Below are 24220 nucleotides of genomic sequence, written 5' to 3'. Positions count from 1 at the left end.
TCTCCTGTAGTATGTCTGCAGTCTCTGACCATCTCCTGTACTATGTCTGCAGTCTCTGACCATCTCCTGAGGCATGTCTGCAGTCTCTGACCATCTCCTGTACAATTTCTGCAGTTTCTGACCCTCTCCTGTACCCTGTCTGCAGTCTCTGACCCTTTCCTGTAGTATGTTTTGCAGTCTGTGACCCTCTCCTGTATTATTTCTGCAATAAAGGGGGGCTACAAGTATGTTGGGTGGTGAGGGAAGAGGGCTGCGGGTGCAGTGGGTGGTAAAGCAAGGGAGGCTGCAGACACAGTAGATGATGAGGAAAGGGGCCCCAGATGTAGTGGGTGGTGATGGAAGGAATGCCTAGGTACCAGTGATGGTTAAGGCGGGGCTGTAAAGAAAATTTTAATGTATCATACAGGGCAAGGGGCTTCATAATCCAGAGCCCACCAAAATCTTCAGCACCAGGCCCATGATGCTCGTAATCCAGGCTGAACGGTCGCAAAGGTCGCACTTGCAATTGGCCCTGGTGTTCACAGTGAAATAATTAAAAAGTGCACTGACAGATTGTCACACAATACACACTGGGATCTGTGATCAAAGAGTGTGTTGTGCTATTATTTAATGACACTGCACAAAGCCATGCAGTGTATGTTTTTTTTTTTTTTGGGGGGGGGGGGGGCGCAAGTAGCTGGACTTGCCTAGGCAAAATAGTCTAGCACCGGCCCTGGTTACATGGCATGGTGGGTGCGATGCAAGATGGAGTGATGGGCACCAGACACTTTTTGAATGCAAAAGAGATTTATTGTCTCTCAACAGAACTATGGGAGAGCGGATTAGGGCTCACTGTAGACTTTTACTTATTGAGCTCCCAGTCTCTCACTAGACGATGTCCCTGGCCTAGCAGCCTGGGGCAGCATAACACACATCCACCCAGACAGCCATCCAGGTGACACAGAACTGGACCCCCTGACTAGGTATAAAATAGGAGACCTAAAATTAAAAAGGCAAAACATTTGAGGATACACATACACCTCCCCCCCCTCCAAATACATACATTTCTGTCAGGTAGCACCAGACATAAAAATGTAAGAAAAATATGGCCGAATTAAAAATGCAAAAAAAATGTAAGGGTTTATTCATCAATAACAAAACATTCACTCCTGAGGGGAGGAGAAGCAGCAGTACACCAAGCTTCCTGGTGAATGGCTGTGCGGAGGAAAGGGGGGGTGTCAGGACAAGTCTGATCATTGGAGGAGAGCAGCCTGAGTTCCCAGCATAGCTAGAGAACTGACCATGATGTGTTCACTTGCTTAGTGTGGTCAGTTTTTAATAGGAAAGCAGAGGGACTGTCAGGAACACCAGGGATTTCACACAATAGAAGCAATACAAAGAGAACAGGATACTTTTTCATACAAGTACATGGTACACTGGGCACATAGCAGGAATTTGAAATGCTGGGGTAACGAACACCACTTGCCGACCGGCTCCTATACATATACGTCGGCACTTTGAAGATGGATATCTCAGTAAGGGCATCAGCTGCTGCCATCTTTTCAGGAGCAGGTCGTATTTACGATAATGGTGGTCTCTGCGCGGTGGCTTCGCCACGAGATCACCGTTATCGTTGGCAGGAGAGGGCGGAGGCGATCAGGTCCTCTCTGTGCCTGGGTATGGAGACGAGTAAGGCTAAGATGGCCCCCACCCGTCTCCATACCATAGCAGGGCAGAAGTGAAGTCAAAACGTCACTTCCGCCCATAGCTCTTAAAGGTACATTTTTTTCAAAGTCATTTTTTTCAAATGACAACATTTTTATTTTTATTGCATTTTTGTCCAAATTAGAGATCTGAGGACTTTTTGACCCCAAATCCCATATTTAAAAGGGCCTGCCATGCTTTTTTCTATTACAAGGGAAGTTTTCATTCCTTGTAATAGGAATAAAAGTCACCCAAATTATTATTTTTTTCAATAAATAATAAAATAAAAAAATGTAAAGCTCCCCGTCCAGACGAGCTTGCGCGCAGAAGCGAATGCATACATGAGTAGCATCCGCATATGAAAATGGTGGTCAAACCACACATGTGAGGTATCGCCGCAATCGTTAGCACGAGAGCAATAATTCTAGCCCTAAACCTGCTCTAAAAATAGCGCCTGAAATGTGAATCTTCTGCAGCCCTAGTGTGAAAGCCCGAGTGCTTTAACACTGGGGTGGTGCGCTTGCAGGATGGGAAAAAAAGTCCTGCAAGCAACATCTTTGGGGCGGTGCGGGAAGCGGTGTACAGACCGCTCCTAAACCACCCCTGCCATGGAAATCAATGGCCAGCACTGCCGAAGCGCCTGCAAAGTGCTTCGTCAGCTGCGCTTTTAACCCTTTTTCGCCCGATAGCGGCCGAAAAGCGCCGCCAGAACTAGCGACGCTTTACTGTCAACGCGCTCGTTGAGAGCTGTGTGAAAGTGGCCTATGGTGACTGAATTATCCAGGTGCTATAAATGATGAGAGGGTATCTCAGACTCGGAGTCCGGGAAGCTATTTTTATGGGTGTTGAAACATGTTCAGCAATAGAGAACTCCTAGCAAATGCATCTTCCTATTCCCTAAAAAGGCAACCCCCTACCCCTAGTAAAATCCTTGAGGTAAAAAAACACTCACAGCACTGAAAGAAACCCCCACATCCCCCTCATCACAGCAACATTTCTTCCCTCCTTAACAGTAAAGGTTGATTGGTTGCACTTTTAGACATCCCAAGTTTCCCGTGAGGTGCGGGAGTCTCCCGCATTTTGGCTACGGCTCCCGCGAGTGCCGGGAGGTCACCCGGCTGCAGGGCCGATCCTGGGCGGCAGTGGGGTATCATTCCCACCCTGCACACATGGAATGTTCCAAAGCTTCACAGCCAGTGATGATCGGTGCGGCAAACTCATGTTAGATAGCTGATAGCAAATTAAAAATAAAATTAACGTGGGGGTCCCCCTAAAAATCCATACCAGACCCTTTGTTACAATGCAGAAACCTGTGTTACATCATAGGGGGGCGGGGTCACCCATACGTCACTGGGGAACCCCATGGCTTCCCTCACCAGCGTCAGAGGGGGCGGGATCGGTTGACGGGTAGCCCCGCCCTTCTTATATAAGAAACGTCAGCGCTGGGATCCCCGCAGTGTCTCCGCAGTGGAGACAGAAGACGGATGCATGTATGGACAGCGCTGGACTGAAAATCACCCGTCGCTGGATCAGATCAGCCATCGCTGGACCCCAGAGAGATGATCATGATCATCCATTGCTGGATAGCAAGAGTGGATTACCACCGCTGGAATCTTTTTTTGAATTTTTTTTATTTTTAATAAAGGAATTTTTCAAAAGTGTGTTTGTCTTATTTAACCATTTTTACACTTTCTTTGTGAAATGGTAGGGGTACTTTTGTACCCCCTTACCATTTGAAACAGGGGGGGCTGGATCTGGGGCCGCCTTGTTAAAGGGGGCTTCCAGATTCTGATAAGCCCCCCGCCCGCAGACCCCCACAACCGGCCAGGGTTGTGGGGATGAGGCCCTTGTCCCCATCAACATGGGGACATGGTGCTTTGAGGGGTCACAGACCCCCAAAGCATCCTCCCAATGTTGAGGGCATGTGGCCTGGTACGGTTCAGGAGGGGAGGCGCCCTCTCGTCCCCCCCTCTTTTCCTGCGGCCTGCCAGGTTGCGTGCTCGGATAAAGGGTCTGGTATGGATATTTAGGGGGACCCCCACGTCATTTTTTTTTTATTTGACACGGAGTTCCCCTTAATATCCATACCAGACCTGTAGGGCCTGGTAATTGAATTTAGGGGAACCCCCACGCTTTTTTTTATTAATTTTTTTTATCAATGAATGAATTGTGCTCCGTAATACAGAGAACACTCATTGAGTGTTCTCTGCATTACGAGCCGACAATTGAAAGTGATTTTAAAAGACTTTTTTTCCTTGCGAAATGACACTTTGTGCAGGGACAGTTCTAAGCACGGGAAACATGCGCCCCTTCACAGGCATACTATAGACACCCCCCAGGTACGAAATTTAAAGGAATATTACACTTTTATTGTTTCACTTTAATCATTATTAAAATCACTGCTCCTGAAAAAATGGCCATTTTTAAAACTTTTTTTTTGCATTGATCCATGTCCCCTGGGGCAGGACCCAGGTCCCCAAACACTTTTTAGGACAGTAACTTGCATATTAGCCTTTAAAATTAACACTTTAGATTGTGAACGTTCGAGTCCCATAGACTTTAATAGGGTTCTAAAGTTCACACGAAGTTTAGGTCTGTTCGCAGGTTCTGGTGCGAACCGAACAGGGGGGGTGTTCGGCTCATCCTTAGTGGCTATACAGGGCAATCGGTGCTCACAGCTGTCCCTCCCGATCATTCCCGGCTGTTTCCTGTCTATCTCTGGCCCCTCTTTGTGTCCTCCTCTGCCCCCTGTGTCCTCCTCCTCTCCTTCATGTCCTCTGCCCCCCCCCTCATCCCCTGCAGCCGGATTTCGCCTCTCCCGCCAACTGCTGTGAGGGATGTCAGGGTGGAGAGCGGAGCAAGGGAGCGGTATATATGTAATTTACCAGCCCCTTCCTGTTCTGAATGTGACACAGTGAGAACGCTCCCGTGTCCTGTGAAAACTGAGCTGCGTAACCTGTGTGTACTCTGCTCAGTTTATGAATGGAGAGGAGACTCCATTGTGTCTCCTCTCCATTCATCTTCAGTGCTGAAAGGGACAATTTAGGTGGGACAATTCTCATATGTGTCCCCAGTCCCTTTCTCTGTCTCAAAGGGGAGATGTCAGGGGTCTGTTTAGACCCCTGATATCTCACTAAAGGCCCCCAACAGATAAAAAAAAATGCAATAAATATTAAATAATTAAATTGTAAAAAAAAACATAAAATAAAAAATTACTGACACCATTCCACCCTGCCCTACCAACACTGTCCACTGCCCCAACCCCCTCCCCCCAAAAAGAATTGTGAAAAAAAATTAAAAACAAATTAAATTGTGAAAAAATCAATACGTAAAAATAAGAAACTACTGACACCATCCACTACCCTCCACCCCCAAAAATAAAATTGTAAAAAATAATTTAAAAAATAAAATGTAAAAAAAATAATAAAAATAAAATAAATTCTGACACTGTCCACTGCCCTACTGACACCATCCACTGACCCATAAAAAGCATTTTGAAAAAATGAAAAAAATAATTTATTATTAAAAAAATAATAAGAACATAATGATAAAAATAAAGAACTACTGACACTTTCCACTGCCCTACTAACACCATCCTGCACATAATACCCAACTTCATACACTCCACACTCCTCTCCTACACATACTACCCACCGCAGTACACTCCGCATTGTACATTCCCTATTTAGCCACGTTAAATACTGGGGTTATAAAAAAAATAAAAAATAATAAATAAGAATTTTTTTTTTTTTTTTTACAGTGCCACATGCCGACGAGCTTGCACACAGAAGCGAACGCATACGTGAGTAGCGCCTGCATATGAAAACCATACATGTCATATCGCCGCGATCGTTAGAGCGAGAGCAATAATTCTAGTCCTAGACCTCCTCTGTAACTCAAAACTGGTAACCTGTAGTAATCTTTAAACATCGCCTATGGAGATTTTTAAGGGTAAAAGTTTGTCATCATTCCACAAGCGGCTCAATTTTGAAGCGTGACATGTTGGGTATCAATTTACTTGGCGTAGCATTATCTTTTACAATATAAAAAAATAATTGGGCTAACTTTACTGGTGTCTTATTTTTTAATTAAAAAAACTGTATTTTTTTTCCAAAAAAAAAGTGCGCTTGTAAGACCACTGCGCAAATACAGTGTGACAGAAAGTATTGCAACAACCGCCATTTTATTCTCTAGGGTGTTATAAAAAAAATCTATAATGTATAAACGGGGCCAGTAGGAGAGAGGAACGGAGCCTCCTGGATGCGCAGTAGGGTTCCCGGCATGAAGCTGCCAGGTTCCCTTACTCGCAATGGAGGCGGCATGTGCCCGACAGCTGATGGAAACATCAGCTGCGATACCAACATCGCTGGACTCCAGGACAGGTAAGTGTCCAATTATTATTAAAAGTCAGCAGCTGCAGTATGTGCAGCTGCTGGCTTTTAATTTTTGCTGCTGTGGGCGGACCTCCGCTTTAACGTGTAAAGAACAAGTGTAAAAAAGAGGCTCGATCCTTAACCACTTGCTGACCGGCTTATGCCAATATACATCGCCAGAATGGCACGGATACGCATAATGTCGTACCAGTATGTCACTCCATCATCGGCAGCTAGCGGGCGCGTTCACTCCATTTCCGCCCAGGGGGGCCCGTGATCGTGGCATGGCGGAGAGAGATACCTATGTAAACAAGGCATTTCCCTGTTCTGCCTACCAACATGACAGAGATCTACTGCTCCAAGTGATCTCTGTCATGTTCTAGTGAGCCCATCCCCCCTACAGTTAGAACACACTGAGGGAACACAGTTAACCCCTTGATCACCCCCTAGTGCTTAACCCCTTCCCTGCCAGTGACATTTACACAGTAATCAGTGCATTTTTATAGCACTGCTCGCTGTATAAATGACAATGGTCCCAAAATAGTGTGAAAAGTGTCCGATGTGTCCGCCATAAAGTCGCAGTCACAATAAAAATCACTGATCGCTGCCATTACTAATAAAAAATAATAATAATAAAAATGTCATTATTCTATCCCCTATTTTGTTGACGCTATAACTTTTGCGCAAACCAATCAATATACACTTATTGCTATTTGTTTTTACCAAAAATATGTAGAAGAATGCATATCGGCCTAAATTAAGAAATAAATTCTTATATATTTTTTGGGGATATTTAATATAGCAAAAAGTAAAAAATATTGTTTTTTCAAAATTGACGCTCTTTTTCTGTTTACAGAGCAAAAAATAAAAACCGCAGGGGTGATCAAATACCACCAAATGAAATCTCTATTTGTGGGAAAAAGATATCAATTTTGTTTGGGTGCAGTGCCACACAACCGGGGTGTTAACTGTTTCCTAACATGCATAAGGAACTAGGCATAACAATTGAACTTGAATTATAACATAAAGCATACACATCATTACGCGCTATTGTCAGTTAAAGCGATGCGGTGCCGAATCGCAAATAAGGGCTTGGTCGGGAAGGGGGTAAATCCTTCTGGGGCTGAAGTGGTTAACATTACTGTAAGTCATCTCAGACTTTTAAGCCACGCCCAATATGTAGCGCAATTTAAGCCATGTCCACATTCCTCCATGGGGAAGGGACTGTGGACATGAAATGAGTTTTTACAGGTTGGGATGTCTGCACTCTTGTTTTACATTAGATGTAGATGATTACACCCAGCATCCTCCATCACTCCAGGGTACCGCGCCATTCCTAACGTAGACTCACGTAACGAAGACTTTTGCCAGTTTTAAACATGGCCGCCTGCGTTTGTCCTACGTCTCCCGGCCTGTCGCCCTGCTCCTGATTGGCCATTCGGCCCCCATGGTACACGCATGGTACGTACCGGTGGGAGGTGGGGCCGAGAAAGAGACAGCGTGCTCCTGTTACAAGTAGCTGGAACTTTGGCGGGGGATCTTTCGACTGCGTCAGCGCGGATTGTGTGTCGCCCTGAGCGCGGGAAGCAGCACAGGTGACCGGCGAGCGGGGCTCTGCACGGCTCCTGTGAGTTCAGAAGAGGCGGGAGTGATAGCGAATAAAGAAAGTAAGAGAGGCCTGGCCGGCCCGGGGTCTGAGGGGACTCTGCAGCGCTCTGCCTTTTCTTTTTGTCCCGAGTGTGTGTGTTTGTGCTTGGAGATAGATGTGTGTCTGTGCTGGGGCTAGTCTATTGTGCTGCTTGACATCCCGCTAACCGGCGCCATTCATTCCTCTGCCCTAGCATTGTATGTATTGTAGTGTGTGTGGGCTCTAGCGCCTCCCTGGCGGCCTAGTACGGTAATGGAAGTGCTAGCCCTTTCCTGCAGTACTATGCCTTCCTTTGTTATCTATACATCCATTTACAACAGTGCATTGTACGCCCATTTGCAACAGTTCATGTCTGAGGGGGTCCAGGGTAGCTGGGGAGCACGGTGGCATTTGTTGCTGTTCTTATTAATGTAGACCCTTGGCCAAATTTTATTTATTTTTGTTCTTATGCTGGCCTTACCTGGTAGTAGCTTTTGTTTTTTTATCTTTGTGTTCTTTTTATACGCCCTGGGGAAAAAGTAACTGATTTCCCCCTTCCACGCATTAGAGATGAAGTTGGGAATTCTCTCCGCTGTGCTATTGTACTCTGACAGCGGCACCCTCCTGTTGTCAGAATACACAGATGGGCACTGCCTACCTCTGATCCAATGGCTTCTTTTAAACGATAGCTCAACTTTTTTGTTGTGCGACAGTGATCACAAATCAAAACTCGTCCGGTCCCTGCTGAATTTTGATCATAGTTACATAGGTGAGGTTGAAAAAAAAAGACACAAGTCCATCAGTCTTTGCGATCTTTAATTTGTATGGTGCCATGAATGGATAAAGGTAACCTAAAGACATGAGGGGATCTTCCCCTCACTTTTTGACAACAGGAGGAAAGAATTCACATCTCTAAAGTCTGTGGCAGAGGAAAAGTGACAGTTGTCACCACTGTAAGGTCGTTCTTATTGGGACACTTCTGTCTATTTCTGTTCCAGTGATTGTAAAATGTAAACGTCACATCACAACGTGTCCTGGGGACAGTAGTCAAACAAGACAGTGAATATCCCTGATAGGCACAGAGAACAGTGTTCTAAGGGCCTGTGTATATGCTATCACTTTATCAAAGTTCATTGACAGGTGTGTTTTACCAGCAACTATCCTGCTTCAAGGTTTTGCATTCCTATAGACTTGTTTGAAAACAAAAAACCTGTCTGGAGAGAACAAAAGCCCATCGGTTCGGTTGACGACACACTGCGGTCCATCATCACCCGATCTCCCATAGGGGAGAGCGGCGCTGTGACAGGTCCGTCCCTGCACAGTGTGCAGAGATGGACCTGTCGTCTTCCTGCTCAGCGGAGATCCACCGGGCAGATCAGCACTGATCCACCCTGTGTGAAAGGACCCTAAATCTGTCAGGTTGCACCCCACCTTTGCTCTATTCCAAATGAGGAAATGTTGGCTAGTGTTTCACCTTAATAGGAAGATGTACGGGCCTCCCCCCCCATCCAGAATCTATTTACCAGATAATAGTTCAGACCAATCTACAAAGTAAAATTTGGCTTCACTGTTCAAGAGACTATGGTTATGCTGGCGATAGATATTCTTATTAAGCCTGAAAAATTGTCTATCTCTACATAGTAAATATAATATAAAATATACACACATTTCCACATCTAAGATAATGCCTTGTATGTGATAAAATGTGGATGGCTACTATTTTTTAAGAACTATACACTTGATTATATTTTGACAATTCCAGCTTGTGGGGGTGTAGCCCAATCATTGTGTCTGATCTTTGGATGTAGTATTTCTGATTTCCATTATACTGGCCAGGAAAAGGTCTGTGCACTAATGGACTATGGTATAGTTGCATAATGAACTGTCCTGATTGTTCTGCAATGGGCACACCACTTTTTTCTAGCTTGCCTAATGGGAAAGGTTGGGGCTATAACACATAATGCTGAAGAGCCATATGTGCATGAGAAAAGGGTATGGGGGGGGGTGCAGTATAACTGGCACTATGTGCATGGGAGTAGTGCAGAGGGTATGATGCAGTAGTATGTGTGCAGTGGGGAGGGATATATTCAGCAGTGGAGTGTAAAGGGTATGACAATTGACAGTATGTGTTAGAGCTGCACAATTAATCGTTAAAAAAAAATCGTGATCTCGAGTCGATCCCTCTGACTATCTCTATTGCAGTTTGCCGATTCTTTCATATAACAAGTGGAGAGACTTATCTGCTCACTCAGCTGTCAAAAGAAAACATTCCGGCAGTCTGCCAAGTTTTTAAAATTAAACATTGTAACTCTTCCTTCTAAGATCAAAGGGAAACTTCTGTGTAAAGAGAAAAATCTGGGCAGTCTGCCAAGTTACAAGTGTAAATACATGGAGTTTAAGCACTTAAAGCAGTTGTATACTCAAATTTTACACTTTTTACCTACAGGTAAGCCTATAATAAGTCTTATCTGTAGGTAAAATTAATATTTCCTAAACCGTGTTCCCTATGCATGCAGCTGCTGACGTCAGCATGCGCTCTGAATGCCCCAGCTGAAGGTCCGGCAGCATTGCCGGACCTTTGCCTGGCAAAAAACACTTGCACATGTAACGTCATCGCAGCTCCGGCCACTCAGCGCCTGAACCGCAAACCCGGAAGACATGCCGAGGGCAAGATGTCAGCTCCCTCTGCGTGGACAGGGCACTGATGCATTTGATAATGAGCTACTATGTGCTGCATACTAGCTCATTATACCTTTGCCTTTCAGGGTTTTTCCTTTTTTTGTTTCTTTTTTTTTTATTTTTTTTTATTTTTATTTTTTTGTGAAAGATGTTGCGCCACAAGGATCGTGAGAGAATAGTTTAACTTCTAAGCAAAAAATTTGGGTTTCTCATTTTAGCCAGAATCGTGCAGCTATGTGTATAAAAAAAAACCTGTTATAGCAACTAAAACATGTCGGCACTGCAACCTAGCCAAATCTTTTTTTCATAGTTTTATCACTTTGAGTTTAATTTAATCACTATTTTGGCAGTTTAAACTGTGTAATGGTATGCATTTTTATGTGTTTAGGATTTTTTTATATCAGGTCCCCAACCTCCTCCTGTTAAGAACTGGGCTGCACACAATTACATGCTGTAGTGGGGCCAGTGGGGTGTGCTATTCAGCGCATCACATGGCTTTTTTGTTCTGTATAAAACGTACACTTTAATGACATGTAAAGCAGCGCAATGCTGTACGTTACCATGCGGTGCTCTGCAATAAAGACTGTTTGAGTGTGAATGGGACTGTCTCGAATCAGCGATATGCCGGTCTCATAGGTTCAGACAGCAGTGAGAGCCATTGGCTCCTGCTGCTGTCAAATGCCGTGAGTGAGTTGTGCTGTTCATGTCAGTAGATGCACATAGCCTGGCTTGGGAGTGAGCCCATAGGTTTGCCACCATAGGAAGCAGATTCCTATGGGGCTGCATGCAGGAAGCACAGGTTGGGGCAACTCTACCAATACCATTGCACAGAGCAGGTAAATATAACTGGTTTGTTTAACCACTTAACGATCAGCGCTCACCGATGTACGTCCTATTTTTGAAAAGGGATATCTCGGTAACGGCAGCAGCTGCTGCCACAACCGAGATATCCATCTCTTCAGGCGCCAGTAGTCTGTACGATAACGGTGGTCTCCATGGTGGATTCGCCACAATATCGGCGGCAGGAGAGGTGCCACCCCTCCTCCTGCCGCCGCTTACCAGAGGCGATCGGGTCCTTTTCCTAGCTGGGTACGGAGACAAGTGAGGCTAAGATGGCCCCCACTCATCTCTATACCATAGGAGGGCGGAAGCGACGTCAAAACGTCACTTCCGCCCATACCTCTTAAAGGTGTATATATATAATTTTTTTTTTTTAAATGTGTTTTTTTTTTTTTTGTTTTGTTTTTTTAGTCCAAATGAGATCTGAGGACTTTTTGACCCCCAGATCTCATATTTAAGAGGACCTGTCATGCTTTTTTCTATTGCAAGGGATGTTTACATTCCTTGTAATAGGAATAAAAGTGATCCATTTTTTATTTTTTTTTAAACAGTGTAAATAATTTAAAATAAATAAGAAAAAAAAGTTTTTAAAAAACACCCCGTCCCGACGAGCTTGCGCACAGAAGCAAGTTCATACGGGAGTAGTGCCCGCATATGAAAACGGTGGTCAAACCACACATGTGAGGTATCGCCGTGATCGGTAGAGCGAGAGCAATAATTCTAGCCCTAGACCTCCTCTGTAACGCAAAAAATGCAACCTGTAGAATTTTTTTAAATGTCGCTTATGGAGATTTTTGAGGCTAATAGTTTGATGCCATTCCTCGAGCGGGCGCAATTTTGAAGCGTGACATGTTGGGTATCAATTTACTCGGCGTACCATTATCTTTCACAATATAAAAAAAAAATTGGGCTAACTTTACTGTTATTTTTTTTATTCAAAAAAGTTTATTTTTTCCAAAAAAGTGCGCTTGTAAGACCGATGCGCAAATACGGTGTGAAAAAAGTATTTCAATGACTGCCATTTTATTCTCTAGGGTGTTAGAAAAAAAAACAATATAAAATGTTTGGAGTTCTAAGTAATTTTCTATCAAAAAAAAAACGTTTTAAACATGTAAACACCAAATCTGAAAAAGAGGCCTGGTCCTTAAGTGGTTAAAAAAAAAAAAATTGGATTTATCGGTAACAGTTTCCAGTAGTATTCCAGGGCAGTCCTTGAGAAACAGATTTATTTCCAATGACACAGGAAACGCATTGCCCTCAGATCTTAAAAGGTGGTCCCTCAGCAACCTGGTTAGTTACGGGAACTGAAGGACAGATCTGTAAAACGCACAACAAGCCAAAAAATTATCCAATAGGGTGGGAACGTGCTGTCCTGAGACTACTAGAAACAGTTACTGCCTGGTAAATCTAACTCCTGTTTTTCCCCCAGTCTTCCAAATGCATGATCCTGGCTTTATATCAAGTTTAGACGATGGTGCTGGACATACTTGGAGAAACTAGACCAGGTCCCTGCTTTGCATATCTGCTTGGGGCAGTGCCAGCTTTTTCTGGCCAAAAAGCACTTGTAAAATGAGTGTTAGAGGAGCTGCACCTTTAAAAAAAAAAAAAAATGGACACTTACCTGTTCCAGGGTCCAGCAGATGTCGGCAGCAGATGACGAGCAACCGCTCGTCTCTCAGCTGCCCTTCTGCCATCCTCTGTCAGGGAATCAGGAAGTGAAACTTTGGGCTGGGGGCGGCTCAATCTGTGGCTAGCTTGTCCCGGAAGTAGGTGCAGGTACCTGGATTATACAGGTATCTGCAACCCCCTCCCCCCCTGAAAGGTGCCAATTGTGGCACTGGGGGGTGGGAGGGTTCCGATGAGCAGACCTTCCACTGTAGGGTGGAGGTCTGCTTTAAGCCCTTGAAGATTTCCTTCAGAACGGGCAGTGACAGCGCTGAAAATTGTTTGGGTGGGTGTTTAAGTGTACAGTAAGCAAGTGGTTAAAGGTGCCAGTTTAAAAAAAATATATCTTGACATTTTGAATACTTTCAAGTGCAGAGGAGTGGTTTGTGTCTTATAGACCCCCGATCCCTCCATTAAGGATACCTGTCACTGCTTGACAGCAATAACAGTGATGGTGTAAAAAAAAGTGTCCGTTTGAGAGGTGGGTGAAATATTGGTATTGTATTGGCACCGATAAAAACAATATAGGTCGATCTCTATCAGCTGCCTAGAACTGCGGGGACATCAGGCAATAGGAATTGCTCACGCCTGGTGCCAGGCCTGTACTGGGTCAAAAAATAGGCCCGGCATTTTAGTCTGACCAGCTCAGACTTTGTTGCTGTTCCTGCCTTTTTCTACCTTGTGTCAAAAGAAATAGACTTGGCGCCTGCCCCTCTACCCTAGACTGCACATCCAATGAGAACGTGGGGACATAAGTCATGTAGCAAATCCAGATTACATTCTTCTCTTGGAATGTTTCTGCTTGGTGGCCTGCCTACTTTCCAGTAATTGGCTAAACCCTGACACCATACAAGCTGTAGTTGTCGACACCGCATCCTCTGTACCCATTGGCTCAGGGGAAGTGGTAGGCGGCATCACTCTTTTGCACGTCAAAGCGATCACTTTTCCACTTTGTGGATTTTCTTTTATGGTAGGGAGGTTCCTTCAACATCACAGCGCTCTCAACATTCTAAAGCCCCATACACACGATCGGACTTTGTACAAACTTTTCCGTGGACTTTTGTACAAAGGGCGTGGTCCACAAGTTTGTATTGCATACACACGGTCGGACTTTTTGACAACAAACACGAACGTGGTGACGTCACAACGTACGGACGCCACTTCAAAAGAGGACGTTCAATGACTCCAGCGCCACCTTTGGTCAACTTCTGTATTGTAGTCTGATCGTTTGCAATGGTTCTGAGCATGCGTGTTTGTACCTTGTACAAAAGTCCGATGCTTTTGCATACACACGGTCGGACTTTGCTCCATCGGACTTCTGTTGTCAAAAAGTTTGTCCGTTCGCAGAGCCAACGAAAGTCCGATGAAAACAGAAAAAGTTTGTCCGATGGAGCGTACACACAGTCGGATGTTGCTCCAAAACAGCTAATTTTCATGTTTGTTGTCAAAAAGTCCGACCGTGTGTACGGGCCTTAACATCCTGCTTGTACGGCTTAAAGCCGTAGCCTGCAGCTGCACACCCTTCAGAACACACAGCGAGGGAATATCCTGCATAGTGCCACATGGCTGCAGCACTACAGGGGAACACCCACAGCTCTACCAAGGATGTCCCGCACTTGGATGTTCAGGCAGAAACCACTATGGGAGAGGTTGCAACATCAGCAAAAACTACTGGGTCTCCAAGACTGAGACTATTTGACCCCTTGCTGTAGAAGGAACCTCCCTACAGTGAAGGAAAATCCACGTAATTTATTATTAAAATTTTTTATAGCCCTTCTCTTTTCGGTTGCCTCTGGCATAGTATAATAGGTATTCAAGATTGGTGATTATTGGTCAGAATGAAAAAAGTAAAACATTTGTATGTGGGGGATTTTTTTCTAAATTTTCATCCAACGCTGGTTCCTGACAGGAAGTGAGGCAAATATTACCTATAGGGACACAAGCTGCAAATAAAAGCAATGCATATTCCTTGGCAAGGAGAGTTGGAGTACAATTCAGAATGAAAGGCACTATATAGCACCAATGCCTGGTACTGTGCAGGCCCTGTGATTATACTTTACAAAATGTCCCTAGAAATATTCCTTCCTCAAGAGTGTGCAGTGATGCCTGTTTTCCAATCGCCATTTAGACGTGCCTTTTTGTTTTTTTAGATGTGACTGTTGGTATATCTCAGATGCATGTAAAATTTTGGGGAACACCATGGCCAAAAGTTTTGAAAACAAACATTAATTTTCACGAAGTCTGCTGCCTCAGTTTTTATGATGGCAATTTGCATGTACTCCAGAATGTTATGAAGAGTAATCAGCTGAATTGCAGTTAATTGCAAAGTCTCTTTGCCATGAAAAATTAATCACATGGAAAAAAAAATTCCACTGCATTTGTGAAGAAGGCTTCAGGGTGTCCAAGAAAGCACCAGTACCGTCTCCTACAGTTACTTCAGCTATGGGATCAGGGCATCACCAGTGCAGAGCTTGCTCAGGAATCTCAGCAGTGTGGATGCATCTGCATATAGCGAGGCAAAGACTTTGAGGGTGACCTGGTGTCAGGAAGGGCAGCAAAGAAGCCACTTCTCACCAGGAAATACATCAGGGACAGATTGATATTCTGTAAAAGGTACAGGGATTCGACTGCTGAGGCCTGGGGTAAAGGAATTTTCTCTGCACACCCATTCCGATTGAGGCATTTGGAACAAACCTTGTCCGGTGAAGAAAGTGAGTCATACCATCAGTCCTGTCATGTCAACAGTAAAGCATCCTGAGACCATTCATGTGGGCCATGGGAGTGGGCTCACAATTTTGTCTAAGAACACAGCCATGAATAAAGAATGGTACAAAATCATCCTCTGAGAGCAACTTCTCCCAGCCATCCAAGAATCGTTTGAGGAATGATGAAGCACTTTGTCATGAGGCAAAAGTGATAACTAATTGCCTAGGGGAACAAAACATCAAAATTGTGTCCATGGCCAGGAAACTCTCCAGAACTTAATCCCATTGAGCATTTGTGATCAATCCTGAAGAGGCGGGTGAACAAAAACCCACAAATTTTGACGAACTCCAAGCATTGATTATGCAAGAATGGACTGCCATCAATTGGGATGGTGCCCAGAAGTTAACCATATGCCAGGGTGAATTGCAGAGGTCTTTGAAAAAGGAGGGTCAACACTGCAAATATTGACTCTGCATAAACTTATAATTGTCAATAAAAGCCTTTGACATTTATGAAATGCTTGCAATTATACTTCAGTATACCATAACATCTGACAAAAAGGATCTAAACGCTGAAGCAGCAGACTTTGAACATTTTTTTTATATTTGTGTCATTCTCATCTTTTGGCCAAGGCTGCATGTTCAAACACAATCTACAACATTAAGAAGCTAGTTACATATGCTTAATATATCTGGTTCAAGACTTTTTAATTTTTAGTATTCAGCTCTGCTGAGCTCCTAACACCAAGCATGTTTCATCAAAATAGAGCTTGATAATTTTAAACTACTAACTTGATAAACTATCTTCTTTTGTCAGTGTTTGAAGATACTGTGGAGGAACGGGTTATCAATGAGGAGTATAAAATATGGAAAAAGAACACTCCTTTTCTGTATGACCTGGTGATGACACATGCCCTAGAGTGGCCAAGTCTTACTGTTCAGTGGCTTCCTGATGTTACTAGGTAAAGCTTATTTTACATTATGTGTGCTTTTTTTATTTTAAATTTTTTTCCAATTCATATTTTACATATTTCTTTGGAACTTTATTTTTAAATGGCCATTACTAGATTTCCTAAGCTGATGGCTTTTGGTCCTAGTCCCTTTTTTGTAGGTTTAATTTGTATCTGTCTTTATCCTGTAGACCTGAAGGCAAAGATTATGCTCTGCATTGGTTGGTACTTGGCACTCACACATCAGATGAACAGAATCACTTAGTTGTGGCAAGAGTGCAGATACCCAATGATGACGCACAGTTTGATGCATCTCACTATGACAGTGAGAAAGGAGGTAGGCTTTAATATTTGTAATAGTAGTACTACGATGATATGCCATTTCTTTTCTTGTACATTTGAAAATCCACATGTTTCAAGAAGCCATACTTTATTGCCTGGTGTATAGCATGTAAAATATAGTTATGGAAGAAATTCCCTAATATGTTCGTTCTTTGTTTAGAGTTTGGCGGCTTTGGCTCTGTGAGTGGCAAGATTGAAACTGAAATTAAAATTAACCATGAAGGTGAAGTGAATCGGGCAAGGTACATGCCTCAAAACCCTTGTATAATTGCAACCAAAACGCCCTCCTCTGATGTCCTGGTATTCGATTATACAAAGCATCCATCCAAACCAGGTAACAGTTGTCTAAAGTCACATTTTAACTTTTGAATTAATTTTAAATCTTTTATATTAAATCCTTGTTGCGTGAGGAAACTTTCTTTTGAAGTCTCACACCTTTTTTGCAATGAACCTAGTAGTATATTAACATCAGTCATTGAGAAATGCTTAGCATGGGGAGGAGACCCAGCAAATGTAACGGCAATAAAAGTGCCCATAAAGCTAAATTCCATATAGATAGAAAATGTAACTTTTTCTGCTTGCAAAATAAACTAATAAATTAATTTTTTAAATGCAGATAATGTAGGCAAGCCAACTCTGTCTTTACATGAGCCTCTTGATGTCTCAACTGTCAGAATTAAAGTGGAACTATACTCGGCAATACTTTTTCTCCAACACCTGTGAGGTCCCTCACTGGCTTCTCCATCTTGTTTGGCCAGGGCACATTGACTTCACTCCCATGCAGGAGTGCAGTCATAGCAGCACACAACCCTGAACATGAGAAGGCTGTGTCTCTATACTGAAGTAGAGAATAGAGGTAGTTGGCTTGGCTGTACTGTTTAGGTGGGCAACATTGCAAATTATTTCAGGTAAAACAGCTACCACATATTTTATCTGTGTATTTATTTAACTTTTTTTGGTTTGGGTTCAGCTTAAGTTCACATAGCTCCTACCCTTAAAAAATTATCTGTAACAGTGCCAAAATATACATCTTGGTATGACTGACTTTACAAAAGGTTGTGTTTTTTAATGTAAAAGTTCTTGAGCTCTAACCAAGGCTTAGGCCTTGTGAATTTTACCTACAGGTAAGCTTACCTGTAGGTAAAATGAATATCACCTAAACAGACCCTAGTTAGGAAATATTTAGTTAGGTGGCAGAGTCCCTGAACACAGAAGGAAGACCTGGTGAAGGTGGAAGCACCTGCAGTGGAGACAGCGTGCACTAGGGGCCTTCATTTCAGGAAAAGACTTTACTAGCACTTTAAGGGTAGAACATGCTCGGACACCAGAGAAAGGGAGTACTATATATATATTTGTGTCAATTTATATTGATCAGGATGAGGATAAAATTTGCGTGCATTCATTCCTATTTAATACCAAAGGTAAGGTTGCACCGATACTAATATCGGTGCCGATATCAAGCATTTGCATGAATACTTGTGCAAATGTTCCGCTGCTTAACCTGATACCTGTTAGACTAGTACACCTGGTGTCCACAGTGTAGCCGGGGGGCTGGGCAGCCTCAGATCGGTGCACCGATCTCCCTGTATAGCTTTTCTGACAGCTGCTTCTCCTCCTCTCCCTCCTGTGTAACTGCACCCACCGACACACCCGATCGTTCCCCCTCATCCCAGATCTGTCAGGATGGAGGGTGTTTTCCAAATGCATTCAATGATTACTGACCCTGTCCTTTCATAACTGAGTGTTGTAAACACTGTTTACAATTTAGTTTATGAATGAACAAGAGCCTGTCTCCTGTCCATTCGTCTTCAGTGAAGCTGAGGCTGCTGAAAAAAAGACTTGGGAATCTGTAGTCCCTTTCACTGTTTTCAAAGGGGGAGATGTCAGGGGTCTGTTTAGACCTGTCTCAATTTTTATGACACTACAGTGCCTTGCGAAAGTATTCGGCCCCCCTTGAACTTTTCAACCTTTTGCCACATTTCAGGCTTCAAACATAGATATAAAATTTTTATTTTTTGTGAAGAATCGCCAACAAGTGGGACACAATTGTGAAGTGGAACGAAATCTATTGGATTTTTGAAACTTTTTTTAACAAAAAAATGAAAAGTGGGGCGTGCAAAATTATTCGGCCCCCTTGCGTTAATCCTTTGTAGAGCCCCCTTTTGCTGTGATTACAGCTGCAAGTCACTTGGGGGTATGTCTCTATCAGTTTTGCACATCGAGAGACTAAGTCTTGGCCATTCTTCCTGGCAAAACAACTCGAGCTCAGTGAGGTTGGATGGAGAGCGTTTATGAACAGCAGTTTTCAGCTCTTTCCACAGATTCTCGATTGGATTCAGGTCTGGACATTGACTTGGCCATTCTAACACCTTGATACGTTTATTTGTGAACCATTCCTTTGTAGATTTTGCTGTATGTTTGGGATCATTGTCTTGTTGGAAGATAAATCTCCGTCCCAGTTTCAGGTCTTTTGCAGACTCCAACAGGTTTTCATCCAGGATGGTCCTGTATTTGGCTGCATCCATCTTCCCTGTCCCTGCTGAAGAAAAGCAGGCCCAAACCATGATGCTGCCACCACCATGTTTGACAGTGGGGATGGTGTGTTGAGGGTGATGAGCTGTGTTGTTTTTACGCCAAACATATCGTTTTGCATTGTGGGCAAAAAGTTCGATTTTGGTTTCATCTGACCAGAGCACCTTCTTCCACATGTTTGGTGTGTCTCCCAGGTGGCTTGTGGCAAACTTTAGACGAGACTTTTTATGGATATCTTTGAGAAATGGCTTTCTTCTTGCCACTCTTCCATAAAGGCCAGATTTGTGCAGTGTACGACTGATTGTTGTCCTATGGACAGACTCCCACCTCAGCTGTAGTTCTCTGCAGTTCATCCAGAGTTAGAGATGCAGCCAAGAGGCCCATGATCAATCAGTCTTCTCCTTGTCTGAGCTGAAAGTTTAGAGAGACGGGCATGTCTTGGTAGATTTGCAGTGGTCTGATACTCCCATTTCAAAATGATAGCTTGCACAGTGCTCCTTGGGATGTTTAAAGCTTGGGAAATCTTTTTGTATCCAAATCCGGCTTTAAACTTCTCCACAACAGTATTACGGACCTGCTTGGTGTGTTCCTTGTTCTTCATGATGCTCTCTGCGCTTTTAACAGAACCCTGAGACTATCACAGAGCAGGTGCATTTATACAGAGACTTGATTACACACAGGTGGATTCTATTTATCACCATCAGTCATTTAGGACAACATTGGATCATTCAGAGATCCTCGCTGAACTTCTGGAGTGAGTTTGCTGCACTGAAAGTAAAGGGGTCGAATAATTTTGCACGCACCACTTTTCAGTTTATTTTCTAAAAAAGTTTAAATTATCCAATAGATTTCGTTCCACTTCACAATTGTCCCACTTGTTGGTGATTCTTCACAAAAAATAAAAATTTTATAACTTTGTTTGAAGCCTGAAATGTGGCAAAACGTTGAAAAGTTCAAGGGGGCCGAATACTTTTTCAAGGCACTGTATATTTACAAAGCTGATTTATCAAAAGCAGGTTTTCAGGAAATGCACAAATTGTTTAGTGCATGGTAATTTTTGGAGAAATCTATAAAATGTGACTGTCCCTGATTTATAAACTATATGGATTGCTCGCGGGGGGGGGGGGGGGGGGGGGATGGTTCAGTTAAAACTTTTCAAGCTCTGATAGATGTTTGTGCCCAATCACATGTTCTTCCGTTACCTCCAACTCTGCCATGCCCTCAATTCCCAATTCAGCGATTCCACCCCCAGCCTTGAATCGTTCTACCTGGTGTGGGTGGTCAGGATCCCAAGAAAATGTCTTCATTCTATAGTCACTTCATGTTACCTGCAGCTGCTGCTCAGGCTTATCAACTGAAATCCAGGTGGCGGATGAGGACTGGGAAGAGGTGCTGGCCTCTTGTAAATTGGTGTCCCCTAGATTGATCGCGTTACATTCTCCACGGGTCTTACCTAACACCGATTCACCTTTCCAAATATAAGCTAGAAAACAGCCCGGCTGGTCCTAAGTGTGAAGACCTGGGGGAACATTCTGTCGCCTAATACGATCTTGTCCCTCCCTTCAAGGATACTGGTCGCAGGTGGTTAAATTCCTCCATGACTGCATGGATGCCCCTGTCCAGTGTTTACTGGGCCTCCTCTCCATTCCTGAGGAGGGAAAACAATCTATATTTTTATAAGTCTTTGTTCCTGGCCAGGATGCAAATAGCAAGGACCATCCAGCAGTGGAGTCCAAAGCTGCTGCCTCACCTATAAACTCCTGCCCGCAGCATCCCAGGAGCAGCGTGGTGTCAGCGCCGGTCCTGGTGAAGAAAATTCAAAACTTTGCTGAAATGTTTGCATCGATTTGACCTCTCAACTCTGTTCAAGATTTAAGTCAATCCCCCCCCAGCTCTACTTGCTCTACAGTAAAAGATTAACTGTGAATCTCATGCTTTTGGAAACCAGAAGGCAGTTTACTTTTTAAAATGCAAATCTCAGGGTTTTTGTAGGTAAAAACTATTATAGTGCTGCTTGTGGACTTTTTTTGTAGAAGGGAATTTCTAAAAGTACCTGCTGTTTGTTTTCTTTGTAGACCCCAGTGGAGAGTGCAGCCCGGATCTCCGATTGAGAGGGCATCAAAAGGAGGGTTATGGACTGTCTTGGAATTCTAATCTCAGTGGACACCTACTCAGTGCATCTGATGACCATGTAAGTAAGCTAAGATGCCTTTTAATGTTGTCAGACAGCAATGAAAGCCAGACAGCGGTTTTATACCTCCCGCACACTATCATAACTAAAGTTTGTTTTTATACTTTTTAGGTAGTAATTGGTGACGTTCTAAATTCTGTTAGACCATAATGGGTTGTTGCTACTCCTGGGAGGTAGAAAATATATTGAAAGACAGTTTGAAGCTATATTTAATTTAACTTTATTCTCTGTATTTGAACTTTAGTTATAAGCAGAGAGAGGGAAGGATGCGCCAATTGAGTGTAGTATACCAAGGTTTAATGTCTAAAAACAGGATTAGGAACACTTTCAATAAGTTTATGGATTACAGCTTATCTGTGTGTAGATATCTTGGCTGTCGTCATGGTGCAGTGGTTTCAAACGCTGGATGTAGAGGGCCAGTTCCTGGAGCTTCGAGCATCAGGAAGTGACAGCGTGGACCTTCCCACGGCTGATGTCACCAGAAGGGTTAGAAGATCAGACAAGTGTGTAATAGTAGGCTATGCGCTCAGAGCATTTGGCTCCTACAGGCCTATACTGGTAATGGGAAGAATGTTGCTTAACCACTTCACGCCAATGTAACTGTACGTAGGCATTGTGACGTTAAATACTGGAGTTATGACAGCAGCTAGCTGCCATAACCCTGGTATTTTCAGGAACGGTGTGCGTCTTTTTCGGATAAAAGTGGTCGGGGGGGTGGGTTCGCTGCGAGATCACTTTTATCAGGGGCGGGAGAGGCCCCGCCACACTCCGGTCGTCTCCGCCGCTTACCGGAGCCATCGGTAGCGGCGGAGACTATCACGCCTGCTCCCCTCTGCCTCGACGCTGAGTAAGGAAAAGGTGGCCACCACTCGGCTCCATAGAATTGAAGGGTGGAAGCGATGTCACTTTTGCCCAGTGCTCTTAAAGTGAATATTTATTTTTGCATTTTAGTGTAAATAAGATCTGAGGTCTTTTTGAAGAAAATCTCATTTTTAAAGAGTTAACCCAAAAAAAAGATTCTGTTCCTTTTTTGTCTTTTTTTTATTTTATTTATTTTATTTTTTTTAAGCATGTTCTACAGCACGGTGCTTGTGCTGTGAAATTTGGCACCCTCTAATACCTGGCTGATCCTGCCTGGCTATACCCTCACCTCTGCAAACAGACCACGATAATCATGACTACCGAGCCCCTGATACCATGGTCTTTTTGCGTGCCTCTGTCGTCCACAGCCTGCTTTACTTTCTCTCTGTCCTCCTCCCCTTCCCTCTTTGCATGTCACCTATGACAGTGCCCTCCTGCTGCAGGAATAACTAATAGTATATAGATATATCTGTCGTGTCTCCAATAATAAAGTGCCTCGCTGTCTGTTTCATTTAAAAAAAAAAAAAAAAAACCTCCTCCACCGTATCTCATGGTGGTGCACCCCCACCCCCCCAATCGATCACGTGACTGGCAGTGTCGCCTCTCCTCGTGTCCCGCTGATGTTGGTGGGAAACCTCGGCTCCATCCGCTGCTTCTGGAAGATGGGTAAAGGAGACACAGCTGGTTTCTCGAGCGCAGGGAGCCACTGTGAGATACGGTGAAGGAGGTATTTTTTAATGAAACGGATGGGGGCACTGTATGAGGAGACAGAACAGATTATGTCAATTACTGAAAGTGGGTCAACTAATTTAAGAGGTCCTGTCATGCTTATTTTTTTCTATTACAAGGGGTGTTTACATTCCTTGTAATAGGTGACTCAATTTATTTTTTGTAAAGGACAGTGTAGGTAAACTTCTTTTTTTTTTTTTTTTTTTGTCCCGAGCTCGCATGCAGAAGCGGAACGCATACGTAAGTCGCTCCTGCATATGAAAACTGCTCAAACCACCCATGTGAGGAATCGCTGCGATCATTAGAGTGAGCAATAATTCTGGCACTAGACCTCTAACTCAAAACTGGTAACCTGTAAAAAAAATTTAAATGTCACCATATGGATTAAGTGTCAGTTTGTCACCAACGGGCACAATTTTAAAGCGTGACATGTTGGGTATCAATTTACTTGTAACATTTTATCTTTCACAATATAGAAAAAAAAATTGGGCTAACTTTACTGTTTTAACTCGTATTCTTTCCAAAAAAATTGTGCTTGTAAGAACGCTGCACAAATATGGTGTGACAAAGTAGTGCAATGACCTCCATTTTATTTTCTAGGGTGTATGTTTTACTGTGCGTGCATGGATGTTCTAAGTAACTTTCTAGCAAAAACCCTGATTTTTAACTTGTAAACAAATCTCAACATGACTTGGGGCTGAAGTGGTTAGTCTATGGGAGAATACAAGGGCAGTGTTGCAGAGGAAACATCACGTATTTCAGTATAAACACAAAAAACTAACAGCACAATGTTTACTCTCTAAATATAACCACCACCTTAAGGAGAAGAAAAACAAATGTATGTTGGCTAGTGCAAAAAACCCCAGTGGTGATTAAATACAACCAAAAGAAAGCTGTGTGTGAAGACTAACTTCGTATGGGGTACAGTGTTGTATGACAGAGTAACTGTCATTCAAAGTGTGGGCGCGCTGAAAATTGACCTGGTTGGGATGGAGGTAAAAGTGCCCTGTAGGCAAGTGGTTAAATACTCGGGTCATTCCTGC

General features: G+C 43.5%; 1 protein-coding gene across 1 annotated transcript in view; it reads left to right on the top strand.

Annotated features, from left to right (window-relative positions):
* The first annotated feature begins 7528 nt into the window (after window positions 1-7528).
* Window positions 7529-24220, top strand: part of RBBP7 (RB binding protein 7, chromatin remodeling factor) — a 28606-nt gene continuing 11914 nt past the window's right edge. The window contains exons 1-5 of the mRNA XM_077482201.1: window positions 7529-7723; window positions 16390-16534; window positions 16714-16859; window positions 17025-17198; window positions 21472-21587. Coding sequence (XP_077338327.1) covers window position 7723; window positions 16390-16534; window positions 16714-16859; window positions 17025-17198; window positions 21472-21587 — 582 coding nt within the window. The 5' untranslated portion in view covers window positions 7529-7722. The remainder of the gene's footprint in view (window positions 7724-16389; window positions 16535-16713; window positions 16860-17024; window positions 17199-21471; window positions 21588-24220) is intronic.

This window comes from Lithobates pipiens, unplaced genomic scaffold (assembly GCF_037356315.1).
Source record: "Lithobates pipiens isolate NorthernLeopardFrog02 unplaced genomic scaffold, aLitPip1_a1.2 Scaffold_16, whole genome shotgun sequence".
NCBI lineage: Eukaryota > Metazoa > Chordata > Amphibia > Anura > Ranidae > Lithobates > Lithobates pipiens.
This window is presented reverse-complemented; position numbering and strand designations above follow the sequence as displayed.